Source organism: Rhinoderma darwinii, chromosome 2 (assembly GCF_050947455.1).
Source record: "Rhinoderma darwinii isolate aRhiDar2 chromosome 2, aRhiDar2.hap1, whole genome shotgun sequence".
NCBI lineage: Eukaryota > Metazoa > Chordata > Amphibia > Anura > Rhinodermatidae > Rhinoderma > Rhinoderma darwinii.
This window is the reverse complement of record NC_134688.1, coordinates 266,072,018-266,086,532: the sequence shown is the minus strand read 5'-3', so window position 1 is coordinate 266,086,532 and position 14,515 is coordinate 266,072,018. Positions and strand designations below refer to the sequence as shown.

General features: G+C 43.5%; 1 protein-coding gene across 4 annotated transcripts in view; it reads left to right on the top strand.

Moving 5' to 3' along the window:
- Positions 1-14,515, top strand: part of MTF1 (metal regulatory transcription factor 1) — a 49,344-nt gene that overhangs the window by 15,659 nt on the left and 19,170 nt on the right. For all 4 annotated transcript variants that reach the window (XM_075853243.1, XM_075853242.1, XM_075853245.1 and 1 more), the window contains exons 3-4: positions 1,611-1,849; positions 14,057-14,188. In XM_075853243.1, the coding sequence (XP_075709358.1) occupies positions 1,611-1,849; positions 14,057-14,188 (371 nt within the window). The remainder of the gene's footprint in view (positions 1-1,610; positions 1,850-14,056; positions 14,189-14,515) is intronic.

Below are 14,515 nucleotides of genomic sequence, written 5' to 3'. Positions count from 1 at the left end.
GAGTGTATGACGCTCACCAATCAGTGACCAATCAGCGTCAAACACTTCTCTGCATTCATTTACTCTGCAGATAGCGATATAGCTACATCGCTATGTGCAGCCTCATACACACACACTAACATTACTGCAGTGTCCTGATAATGAATATACATTACCTCCAGCCAGGACGTGATGTGTATTCATTCTCCTGACCACTTCTGTAGCGTCTCTGTGATTTACAGCACAGCGAGATCTCTCTGTGAATGACCGTTTACAGCGTAATCTCGCGAGACTACGCCTGCTATGCTGTAAATCACAGAGACGCTACAGAAGTAGTCAGGAGAATGAATACACATGATGTCCTGGCTGGAGGTAATGTATATTCACTGTCATGACACATGAGTAGTGTGTTTATGTGACTGCACATAATATATATATATATATAGCTATATCGCTATGAACTGTGTAAATGAATGGAGAGAAGTGTATGACGCTGATTGGTCAGAATCATACACTTCTCTCCACAACGCCCACTTGGTCATATAGTAAAACATGCCCAGTTGTCCATTGAGGAACTCATTAGCATAAAGCTAATATGGGTCATAACTCCGTCAAAAATAATTGTTTTTCTAAATAAAAGACACTGCTGTAATCTACATTACAGCGTCGATCATATGTACAATATAGGGAATTTATAATGTGGTGACAGAGCCTCTTTAAACTGTAAAGACTAAAGGTGGTTTTACACGGGCAAATTTTTGCCCACTAATGAGCGCAGATCAACGATAACCGCATGTTGATCTAAACATAGCAATAATTGGAATGTATGGCGACAGCAAACGTTTAGAAAACCGTTCCTCCCCATACATTTTGCATCCTGTCGGCAGCACATCCCCTGTTTACACAGGGAGAGGTGCTGATGACAAGCGACCATTTTTTTTGGGCCGCATTAATGATCCAAGCGTTTGCTTATCAGCCAATCTTTGACCTTTTTACACAGGGCAATGATTGTGAACGAGCGTTTATACGAGCGCTTGTTTGCCCGGTCATTGGCCTGTGTTAAGGGACATTGAAACTGGAGGAGTGGATTTGTCAAATAAAAGTAATAGTCCTGATCCATACATCACATAGCAGGGGCTTCCTAAGATAAGCTTTATTTTCCTCCCCTCTCTGGGACATGTTCCCACACATGGAAACTGCACCTAAAACGCTACCTGTGTACCCCCACAAGCAGAATCCCTTCTAAAAAAGTAATACGTATGATGAGGTAATCTATATATGCGGCGTAATCTTGGTGACTGTTTTTGACTTGTAGCATTGGAGTCCTAGGTTCAAATCCGACCAATGTCAAACATGTGCGTAGAGTTTGTATGTCCTCCATGTGTTTGCGTGGATTTCCTCCGGATACAGTCCCGTCCCCCCCACACACACACATTTTACAAACCTATTGATGGATATATTGGCTTTCTATGAAACGGCACCAGTGTGCGTGTGTCTGAGATGGGAAGTTAGAGTGTAAGCTCCGTTATCGATATGGACAGATGCGAATGGTGACCATCTCTGTACAGAGTTGGGAAAATAAGTTCGCACTATATAAGCAATGAAAATAAATAAGTAAATCTTTATTGCAGGTGAAGCGCTATCAGTGTACATTTGAAGGCTGCCTCCGTACATACAGCACAGCAGGCAATCTGCGCACTCACCAGAAAACGCACAGAGGGGAATATACTTTTGTATGCAACCAGGAGGGCTGCGGGAAGGCATTTCTCACTTCGTACAGCCTCAAGATCCATGTTCGGGTACACACTAAGGAAAAGCCTTTTGAATGTGACGTGCAAGGCTGTGAAAAAGCTTTTAACACTCTCTACAGGTGAGCATGTCCTATAGAATCTTAGAAAGTAGCAGTCTCTTCAGAGAAAAGGAAAGGACAGCTCTTTGGCAAAACTTTCCAGATTAGAACTGGGCTTAAAAGAGAAATCTACTTAAAGAGGCTCTGTCACCAGATTTTGCAACCCCTATCTGCTATTGCAGCAGATCGGCGCTGCAATGTAGATTACAGTAACGTTTTTATTTTTAAAAAACGAGCATTTTTGGCCAAGTTATGACCATTTTTGTAGTTATGCAAATGAGGCTTGCAAAAGTCCAAGTGGGTGTGTTTAAAGTAAAAGTCCAAGTGGGCGTGTATTATGTGCGTACATCGGGGCGTTTTTACTACTTTTACTAGCTGGGCGTTCTGACGAGAAGTATCATCCACTTCTCTTCAGAACGTCCAGCTTCTGCCAGATCACGCTGTGACGTCACTTCCCCAGGTCCTGCATTGTGTCCGACGAGCGAGGACACATCGGCCCCAGAGGCTTCAGTTGATTCTGCAGCAGCATCGGCGTTAGCAGGTAAGTCGATGTAGCTACTTACCTGCAAACGCTGATGCTGCTGCAGAATCAACTGTAGCCTCTGGTGCCGATGTGTCCTCGCTCGTCTGACACGATGCAGGACCTGGGGCAGGAAGTGAGTGACGTCACAGCGTGATCTGGCAGAAGCTGGGCGTTCTGAAGAGAAGTGGATGATACTTCTCATCAGAACGCCCAGCTAGTAAAAGTATTAAAAACGCCCCGATGTACGCACATAATACACGCCCACTTGGACTTTTGCAAGCCTCATTTGCATAACTACAAAAATGGTCATAACTTGGCCAAAAATGCTCGTTTTTTTAAAAATAAAAACGTTACTGTAATCTACATTGCAGCGCCTATCTGCTGCAATAGCAGATAGGGGTTGCAAAATCTGGTGACAGAGCCTCTTTAAATAGATTTTATAGGCTTTAAATACATATGAGAGGATCTCATTGGCTCCATAGGAGTGTTCGATCTCTATAGACATCAGTGCTGAGATCACAGACTCTGCCACACTATTCAGGATTGTATGTTTAAATATGCTACTGATGATCAAAATGACATTTGTGTGTGGGGTGTGTAAAAATCAGACTTTAATTCTGGCCCCCCAAACACCCCATATTGTCGCTGTCAGTAAAAGTTGACCATAGATGTGATAACCTCGGGCTAAAACTGGTGTCGGCAGTTCTCACTCCTGAACCCACACTTTCTCTACTAAAGATCAGTGCAGTTAACTAATGGAGTATTCTTGCGAAGTCTAATGTCTGGCGCAGATCCTGTATCGGCTAATTTTCTTTACCATTTTTTGACAAGCGTTGCTTTAATGAGGCCATGATACTTCAACTTTTGTGTCCTTAAGGCCCCATTCACACGAACGTGTTTTTGCGGCCGCAATTCCCCCGAAAATCCACCAGAGAATTGCGGCCCCATTCATTTCTATGGGGCCATGCACACGACCGTAGTTTCTGCGGTCTTTGCACGGCCCGGGAGCCCGGGCTCTTTGAAAACAATGGCGGCGGCCATGTGCATGTCCCGCGATTTGCGGGCGGCCTGCGGCTGACAGTCCGCAGCCGGCCGACCTGAAAATTACGGCCGTCCACACGGCTACGGTCGTGTGCATGAGGCCTCACTGTCTGCAATGGAGCTGCACACAGCTTCACATAGACTTCATTGTGACTATAGTGAACATCAGTGGTACACTAGATAGTGCCACAGTAGTTCACATAGACTTTAGTGTGACTATAGTGTGCATCAGGGGTACTCAACTATTTTGAATGTCCGTTTACTTGGGTCTGCCGTCAGGTGAATGTCCGAGCGGAGCACCAATAGTAAGGCTATATTCATACAGGTCGTATTTGCCATAGGCAATTCCAACCCGTGGATCTGCGGCAGAAATCCGAGGTGTATCTGCCCCTCTAGATAGTGCCACACACAGTGCCCTTTGTAGATAGTTGCGACGCGGTGCCCCCTGTAGACAATGCCACACAAAATTTCCCTTGTAGATAGTGTCAGACAGTGCCCCTTGTTGATAGTGCCCCTCAAACAAATAAAATACATGAACGGACCTGCACTGCAGGCCACATTAGGCCTGCAGCCTATAAGACGCCGAGACGGGACCCTTGCTTAGGCTGGCGCAATGCAGTGACGTCATTGCGCTGGCATTGCAGGGATCCTGTCCCAGCGTATTATAGGCTTCAGGGCTAACGTGACCTGATCGCCATAGTAATCAATTGTATCTGTGCCTTCAGGACACAGACACAATTGAATGTGGCAGTTGCTTGCCTCGGAGCTAGTGACGCCACTGGTCCAGACACCTGGCCTCCACGGTCCGGCAGTTGAGTGTACATGTATCTCTATAGAACGCGGCTTTTAAGGGGTTAATCAGCGGGGACACAGCGATCGGTCCCCGCTGTAGGAGCTGCGGCAGCTGCTGTACGAGACAGCAGCTGTCACAGCTCCTGTATGTGTCGGGAGGACGGCCGAAACGGCCGTTACTCCCGAGACGTACTATTAGGTCATGGAGCGCGAACGCTATAGTTACCATGACCTAATAGTACGTCCAGGAGCGAGAAGGGGTTAAAGAGGACTGGTCACTTCCTGGGAAACTTCATGAAGTAATAGAACTAAAATCTAAAACCTTACAAATACATATAATTGGCAAAATAAAAGGGAACCTGTCTGACTTTGTGCTGCCTTCTCAGTGCAGCATAGAGTAGTAACAGACACGCTGGTTTCAGCAGTCTCTCACTTATGTCTGGTAGTTTAGTCATTTTAGAGAACTTGCATTTAGTATGTTGCATTGTGCTGGTAGGATGAAGTCCTGTCAATTTATGAGCTGCCGCTCCCCCCGCCCGGCGGCTGCTGATTGACCACTTTCTCCCTATGCACAGTAATAGGGAGAAAGCTGTAAATCATCTGTCGCTGGGTGAAATTAGCGACCGCTCATGAATCCACCACTTCTTTTTTGCAGCACGATGCGAGCGCTGTGACTTCCTAAAATCACTTCACTATCAGAAATAAGTGACAGGCTGCTGACATCAGCATGTCTGTCACTACTTTATGCCGCCCTCGGAGAGTCAATGACAAGTTCCCTTTTAAAAAGTTTCCACTTTAATTTACTGTTAAAAACAGTTGGCCTTTTCTTGTAAGAAAGAAAGTGAAGTTTGAATTCTACTCTCCACAGTTAATAGTGCAGGGTAAAGTGACAGATTTACTTAAACTGGTGTGTCATACCCCACTTAAAATTCACAAAATTTTGTGTATCTTTGGTCTGTGCGCCAGCAATAGTAATCTACGGCTGCTTTGAGCAGGTGTAGATTTGCGGCATAATTTACGCCAATATCTAGGTAAATCTTTTAGGCCTGCCCCCCTTTTTGCCACTTTTGAAAGTCGTGAGAGTAGCGTAAAATGGCAAAGAGTTGCAAATTTGCGCCGATCAACGCCGGAATTGTGGTGCAATAGTACATTTCCCCTAAAATCTCATTGATTTTTGGCAGCTGTGTGAGACTTCATGCTTCTAAGTTGGGAGATTGAGTGTGCAACGTGTGAACACACTGGAGCTGCTATCTTACTTCATGTTGGATGTTGTATTCGCAGCAATGGAAGATGGATTCCCGTGTCATAGGGCTCATGCAAACGACTGTAGTAGTGTGCACGGCACGTGATTTGCGGCTCGCGGAGTGTCATCTGTGGGCCGCCTGCAAATCAAGGGCCGTGCACATGGCAGTGTACATTCATTTCTATGAGCCTAGACCACAAAATGCGGCCATAATAAGACCTTTCCTATCTTTTTGCGGTCCAGGCCCCCGGGCAATGCACGAACCGTGGAAACCACGGTCGTGTGCATGGGCCCATAGAAATTAATGGGACCGCAATTCACCCACAGGTTTGCGCGTGAATTGCGGCCACATAAACACGTTGGTGTGCATGAGGCCTTATGGAGGAGGAGAAATAGATGCTGAGGTAAATCCTGTCATAGCTTTCTCTTCAGTGACTGCTGCTGGCTCTGTGTGTATGTAGCGAGAGACTCAGATTAACCCTTTACAAGCAGCGAAGTCATCCGCTAGTTGGGCAGCACAATACCCAGGGAAATCTTATTACATGGATGATAAAATAACAATATTCTGTATGATATAAAGTTTAAGCTCCTGGCTGGCGGTAAGGAAATTTTTTGCCCGGTTTTCATTTGCTAATTTGCTGCCGATGATGCATTGGGGAATTAAACAACCAGGTTTGAGATTTGTTTTTGGAGAATTTCTGAGATAAATAGGGGAATCTATTCTCCCATTGTATTCTATGGACCAGCAAATTGACAAAACAGCTAAACCAGCAAATACATTCTCACACTCGTAATCCTGACCAGATTTGAGTACAAGTCTACCATTTTACAAGTGGGCATTGTGGAGAGAAGTGTATGACGCTGACCAATCAGCGTCATACACTTCTCTCCATTCATGTAATCAGCACACCGTGTGCTGTCACATACACCCACATTAACGTTACTGAAGTGTCTTGACAGTGAATAGACATCGCTTCCAGCCAGGACGGGATGTCTATTCACAATCCCGACACTTCGGTAACGTTTGTGTGTGACTTACTACCCCTAAGGGGGGATTCACACGAGCGTGTATTGGGTCCGCGTGGTTTTCACGCGCCACGCACAGACCAATACAAGTCTATGGGGCAGTACAGACAGTCCGTGCTTTTTGCGCAGCGTTTGTCAGCTGCGCAAAAAGCGCGACATGCTCAATATCTCCGCGTATTTCGCGCATCAAGCACCCATTGAAGTTAATGGGTGCGTGAAAACCACGTAGGTCGCACGGAAGCACTTCCGTGCGAACCGACTGAAACAGCGCACCAGCTGTCAAAAGGATGAATGGAAACAGAAAAGCACCACGTGCTTTTCTGTTTCCAAACATCCAAACAGAGTGTCTTTGAGATGAGCGAACCCGGACAACCGAACCGAACTTCACTGGGTTCGGCCGAACTCGTTTTGGCCGAACCCGGCAAAAAAATTTCCGGTACGCGACGTCAGGAGATAGTCACTGTCCAGGGTGCTGAAAGAGTTAAACTGTTTCAGCACCATGGACAGTGACTTCCGATCCCAATATACATGAACCTGTAAAAAAAAAAACGAAGTTCTGACTTACCGATAACTCCCGGCTTCTTCCTCCAGTCTGACCTCCCGGGATGACAATTCAGTCCAAGTGACAGCTCCAGCCAATCACAGGCCAAGCACAGGCTGCAGCGGTCACATGGACTGCCGCGTCATCCAGGGAGGTGGGGCCCGATGTCAAGAGAGGCGCGTCACCAAGGCAACGGCCGGGAGGGAAGTTCTCGGTAAGTACGAACTTTTTCTTTTTTTTTAACAGGTTTCTCGATATTGTGTTCGCCATTCACTGTCGAGGGTGCTGAAAGAGTTACTGCCGATCAGTTAGCTCTTTCAGCACCTTGGACAGTGACGGGCGTCGACTAGCCTCATCTCTATGATGGCGGCTGCGCGAAAATCACGCAGCCGCGCATCATACACCGATGACACACGCAGCTGTCAAGTGCCTTTTGCGCACGCAAAACGCCGTGTTTTTTGCGCGCGCAAAAACGCAACGTTCGTCTGAATCTGCCCTAATGCTGAGGGAAATCTGTTATTCTGCTAATTATGTGTATTTGAGAGAAGTCTTATAATTTTATCAACTTTCCTTTTTTGAGTTTTTTTTCTAAGATCCATTAGGTCCTCTTTAAAATTCATTAGTAGCACTACAAAAAGTCTCCATGTAGCCCTAGCCTAAAAGAGATCAACTGCTACCACGTGGCACCTCTTTGCCAATTAGGACAGCCCATACCTCCCCAAACTCCCGTTCGAAAACGGGTGCCGTATTCTAGTTACTCTAGTTATTATTCTTATAGATGCTCTTTATGAACTGATATTAGAATGTCTTTAAATGCTATGTGTAAGACATTGAAGAAACATTGGTAGAAATGCTTATTGTGGTAGACGCTCATTAAAGGGGATATTCCTCGAATCGACCATTATTACCTATCCACAGGATAAGTGATAATTGTCTGACGGCTGTGGGCCCCACCGCTGGGACACCGACCGATCGTGTGAAATGGGGTCCGGGACCCCAGATCCTGTGGATAGGTGATCATTTTAGATTCTGGGCCGCGTCCCCTTCAAAACCGCTGCAAACAGCTGATCCGATATTGATGGCCCCTCCAGAGGATAGACCATCAATTTCTTATGACTGGAAAACGCCTTTAGCCCCTTGGCAACATGTGACGGCAGGGACCGGAGCTAGCTCTGATCCTGGCCGATTAACCCCTTAGATGCCGCGGTCAGAGGCAGAGCCTAATAGGCTGCCTGTCATTGTAAAACTAACCGCTATAATACACTGCAATACATAAGTATTGCAATGCATTATACCATTGATCAGACCCGTTGGATGCTCAAGTCCCCTAGTGGGACTAAAATGTAAAAGTAGAAATGTAGAAAAATAAAAAAAAATCCATTTTAGAACAAAAATTACCCTTTTTCCCAAGTCTTTTATTATAGGAAAAAAAATTGAAACAATATATACATATATGGTATCTCTGCTTCTGTCACGACCTGAATATAAAACGGTGAATGCCATAACAAAAAGTTTCGCCAGATTTGCTGTATTTTTTTATTTATTTTTTTGCTACCTCAGCCCGACCCGCAGAAAAGAAGCCCTCACACAGCTTTTTTGATGATAAAATCAAAAAAGTTCTGACGACGCAAACATTTTTTTTTTGTTTTTTAAACAAATGATTTTATTGTGCAAACACTGTAAAACATAAAGAAAACTATATACATTTGATATCGCCGTAATCCTATCCACCCACAGAACAAAGATAATGTAATTTACAGCACAAGATAAACACCGTTAAAAAATAAAAAAAAACATACTAGAATTGCTGTTTCTTGTTTTTGCGAAAGTGTTTAAAAAGTCCCTTGTACCAATAAAAACTGCAGATTGTCCCACAAAAAAATAAGCCTGCACATATCTCTGTCAACAAAAAAATGTAGATCTGGCTCTCAGAATATGGGGATACAAAAAGTGCAGTGTGTCTTTCAAAGGGGGATAAGATTGGACACCATGTATCAATGCGACACTGGCCACACCTCTATGGATTATTATTTATTTTTTTTCCCCATTATTATACCACCTTATGATACCCTGATATAGTCCGCACAGCTTACATATGCCCCCGGCTTTATAAACTGAAATACCAGTAAAACCCCAAACAAAACTACTACCAAGCAAAATCCGTGCTTCACAAGCCAAATGGTGCTCCCTCCCTTCTGAGCCCTACAGTGTGCCTAAACCGCAGTTTGCGTTCACATATATGACCTTGTCACACCTGGGAGAACCCGCTCAACAGTTTGAGGTATTTGTCTTCAGTGGCACAATTTGGACATAACCTATTATGCGCACTAAAATGGCATATCGGTGGGCAATTTTCACTGCACATTAATTTCTGGTAAAAATGTTCACACCCTTGATAAATGCCTTAAGTTTTATTTTCCTAAATGGGATCACTTATTGAGGGTTTGTTTTACTATTTGACCTCAGAGCCTCTGTAGTTGTGGGTCAATGCTGCGTTTATCGCCAAAATAGGCCTCCAATGCGCTTGATTCTCTTTCTGTGGGGTAAGAATGCTCATTACACCCATTGATAAATGGCTTAAGGATTGTGGTTTCTAAAATGGGGTCACTTCTTGGGGGTTTGTTGGACTATTTGACCTCGGAGACCTGCAATTATGGGCCAATGCTGTGAAAAAAATAGAGGCCTCAAATGCGCATTGTGCTCTTTCAGTCCTGAGCCCTGTCATATGTCGAAGCAAGTAGATGCATTGAAGGGTGTAGTTTCTGAAATAGGGTCACTTCTTGGGGGTTTCCACTGTACTCTGGTTCTTCAAGAAACTCTGCAAATGCAACATGGCGTCCGAACACCAATCCAGTAAAATCTGTGCTCCTTCCCTTCTAAGCCCTACCATGTGCCCAAACAGCATTTTAGGGCCACATACCGGTTTTTTCAAATTGTGTACTGTTTTTTTTCTCCTATTGCCCCTTGTGAAAATAAAAATTTGGGAGCTAAAGCTACATATTATAGGGGAAAAAAAATATTGTTTATTTTCACAGCCTAATTCTAAAAAAAAATCTATAAAAACGCTTGAGGTCAAAATGCTCACTACACCCCTAGGTGAATGCCCTGAGGTGTTTAGTTTCCAAAATAAAATCACTTCACAGGTGTTTCCACGGTACTCTGGTACCTCAGGGGCTCTACAAATGTGACATGGTACCCAATAACCAATCCAGCAAAATCTGCATGACAAATAGGGCTCCTGCCTTTCGGAGCCCTGGTGTATGTCCCGCGGTTTATGACCACATATGGGTATTGGCATACTCTGGATGAATTGCTTTGAAAAAAAAAATTCTCCTTTTTAATCGTGCTTGAAAATGAAGAAAATCTACGTTTAAGTGGAAAACATTTTGATTTTCATGGCCCAATTCCAATAAATTCTGCAAAAGACTTGTGGGTCTATCACTATACCCCTAGATTAATTTCTTGAGGGGTTTCGTTTCACAAATCCACTTTTGCAGGGTGTCCACTGTTTTGGTCCCTCAGTGGCTGTGCATATGCAACATGGCACCCAAAAACAATTCCAGGGATATTGGAGCTCTAAAAGCTGATTGTTAGGGTGCTTTTTCTCTTTTATTCCTTGTGGAAATGAAAAAAAAAATTACATTTAGATTTTCATGGCCCAATTCTATGGAACCCATGTGGGTTCAAAATGTTCACTGTACCCCTAGATGATTGCCTTGAGGTATGTAGTTCCCAAAATGGGGTCTTTTTGAGGGTGTTTATGTTTTGGCACCACAAGACCTCTTCAATCCGGACATGTTGCCTTAAATCTATATTCTAATAAAAAGTAGGCCACAAAAATCAACAAGGTGCTTTTTCATTTCTTAGACCTGTGTTTCAGTCAAGTAGCACACTAGGGCCACATATGGGATATTTCTAAAAACTACAGAATCAAGGCAATACATATTGAGTTGTATTTTTCTGTTAAAGGGTAACTAAACTTTCGAAAAACTTCTGTAGATCTGTGTAGGGACGCTACATAACAGTCCACATGTACCCTTGGCAAATGAAGTTTAATGTAGATAAATGTAAAGTTATGCATCTGGGTACGAAAAACCTGCAAGCATCATATGTCCTAGGGGGAGCTACACTGGGGGAGTCAATTGTTGAGAAGGATCTGGGTGTACTTGTAAATCATAAACTAAATTTCAGCATGCAGTGTCAATCAGCTGCTTCAAAGGCCAGCAAAATATTGTCATGTATCAAAAGAGGCATGGACTCGCGGGACAGGGATGTAATATTATAACTTTACAAAGCATTAGTGAGGCCTCATCTAGAATATGCAGTCCAGTTCTGGGCTCCAGTTCATAGAAAGGATGCCCTGGAGTTGGAAAAAATACAAAGAGGAGCAACGAAGCTAATAAGGGGCATGGAGAATCTAAGTTATGAGGAAAGATTAAAAGAACTAAACCTATTTAGCCTTGAGAAAAGACGACTAAGGGGGGACATGATTAATTTATATAAATATATGAATGGCGCATACAAAAAATATGGTGAAATCCTGTTCCATGTAAAACCCCCTCAAAAAACAAGGGGGCACTCCCTCCGTCTGGAGAAAAAAAGGTTCAACCTGCAGAGGCGACAAGCCTTCTTTACTGTGAGAACTGTGAATCTATGGAATAGTCTACCGCAGGAGCTGGTCACAGCAGGGACAGTAGATGGCTTTAAAAAAGGCTTAGATAATTTCCTAGAACAAAAAAGTATTAGCTCCTATGTGTAGAGATTTTTTACTTCCCCTTTCCCATCCCTTGGTTGAACTTGATGGACATGTGTCTTTTTTCAACCGTACAAACTATGTAACCCTTAAAGAGGCTCTGTCACCACATAAGTGCCCTATCACCTACATAATCTGATCGGCGCTGTAATGTAGATAATAGCAGTGGTTTTTATTTTGAAAAATGATAATTTTTGAGCAATTTTAGATTTATGCTAATTCGTTTCTTAATAGACAACTGGCCATTTTTTACCTTTTGACCAAGTGGGCGTTGTAAAGGGAAGTGTATGACGCTGACCAATCGGCGTCATACACTTCTCTCCATTCATGTATTCACTGCACAGTGTGATCTCGCGAGATCATGCTGTGCTGTCACATACACTCACATACTCACATTAACTTTACTTAAGTGTCTTGAGAGTGAATAGACATTGCCTCCAGCCAGGACGCGATGTCTATTCACACTCCCCACACTTTGATAAAGTTAGTGTGGGACTTACTCATACAGCACAGCATGATCTCGCGAGATCACGCTCTGCTGTCATTCACAGTAACTTTACCGAAGTGTCGGGAGTGTGAACAGACAATGCATCCTGGCTGGAGGTGATGTCTATTCACTCTCAAGACACTTCAGTAAAGTTAATGTGGGTGTATGTGACAGCACAGCATGATATCGTGAGATCACGCTGTGCAGTAGTGAATACTAATGGACATGAATGGAGTGAAGTGTATGACGCTGATTGGTCAGCGTCCTACACATCAATTTACAACGCCCACTTGGTCAAAAGTAAAAAAATGCCCAGTTGTCTATTAAGAAACTAATTAGCATAAATGTAAATTGCTCATAACTTGCGCAAAAATTATCGTTTTTCAAAATAAAAAACACTTATCTACATTACAGCGCCGATCACATTATGTAGGAGATAGGGCACTTATAATGTGGTGACCGAGCCTCTTCAAGGGTCAGTTCACACGTTGCGTAAATACTGCCTATTTTCCGCAATGGAATTTGTTGCGGAAAATCCACAGCAAATACAGTAGCAGCAGCAAAGTGGATGAGATAAAACAAATCTCATCCATACGCTGCGTAAATACTGAGCGGAAAAAACGCGCAGAATTTGACCTGCGGTGCGGAATCTTATTTTGCATCATGTCAATTGTATTTGCGTAAGCGCTGCTTATTTGTTGCGGTTTTACCCATTTAATTCAATGGGAGGTAAAACACGCAACAAACAGCAGCAGTTGTGTTTTTTTTGCAGCTGGTTCGCAGCAATTCCACTGCAACTCAGAAAAAAAAATCTTCTACTTACCCATGAGTCTGTGTTTCTTCCTCCAGGCCGGCCACCTGGGATGATATTTCTTCACATGTGAACGCTGCAGCCAATCACCGTCTGCAGCGGTCTCCTGGGATGAAAAGTCATTCCAGGAGGCTGACCTGCAAGCAGGCCGGCTTACTGCTGCAGTTTTCTGCAACGGATATTCCGGGCGAAAAACTGCACCACTGTATGGTGCAGCTTTTCGCCTGGAATTCCCTGCGGCGTACGGGGCCGATACGCTGTGTGCTTTTACGCAGCGTATCCGCCCCATTTGAACTCTGCCTACAAGTAGCAATGCAGACTCTTCTTAGGCTTCAAATTTATTTCAGTTAAGACAGTGGTCAGGCAGAAAACTGCTATAATAAGAAAAATTGCTCATATAATAATAAATGGTTTTAAAGTGTAGTTAAACGTTTGACAAACTTCTGACATGTCATAGTGACATGTCAGAAGTTTGGATTGGTGGGGGTCCGAGCACGGAGACCCCCACCAATCTCTAGAACGAAGTGGCAGAAGTGCTTGTGTGAGCGCTCAGCTGCTTCGTGTCTGTTCGGCTTTTCCGGAAAGTCGATGTGTCAGTGTACGGATTCATAGACTTTATTGAGTCTGTAGACCGATACATTTATTTCCGGAAATAGCCGATCAGACACGTAGTGGCTAAGCACTCACACAAGCACTTCAGCTGCTTCGTTCTAGCGATTGATGGTTGTCTCAGTGCTTGGACCCTCACCAATCCAAACTTCTGACATCCCACTATGACATGTCAGAAGTTTGTCAAACGTTTAACTACACTTTAATAATGCAGCTCCAGCCATATCTTTAGTAAAAAAACATTTTTAAACAGAACTGTCAATTTGGCATTAATTGTTTTTTTTTTTTTTTGTTTTTTTCATATCTCATGAACTAATTTTATATATATATTGTGTGTGTGTAAAGTCTGCATTTTTAAATGCAAAAAGACATAAACTTGATTAAGTAATTTGTCTTTCTTAGGTTAAGAGCACATAAAAGACTCCACACCGGCGAAACATTTAATTGTGTGACAGAAGGCTGCAGCAAGTATTTCACTACCCACAGCGACTTACGGAAGCACATCCGAACCCACACCAGGGAGAAGCCATTCCGGTACTTTTATCTCCATTTATATTGCAGGTGTATAATTCACATCCCACATTTTCACCCTCACATGGTGATACCAGATTTAGCTGAATAATATCTCATATAGTCTTGTCTTCCCATTACTACACAGTACTACAACACTATTATTTTTATGTTTTCTCTTTCATTTGTGGCATCTTTTGGTTTTAGAGTCCTTAGGCCTTGTTCACACGGAGTGTATTCAGCACGTTTTGCGTGCCGAAAAATGCATACGACAAGTTTTTGTTTTTTTTACGTGCGTCTGTTTTAAAAATAAAAAGCAGTATCAGGTCAAGTCCTGGTGTGTAAAACGCG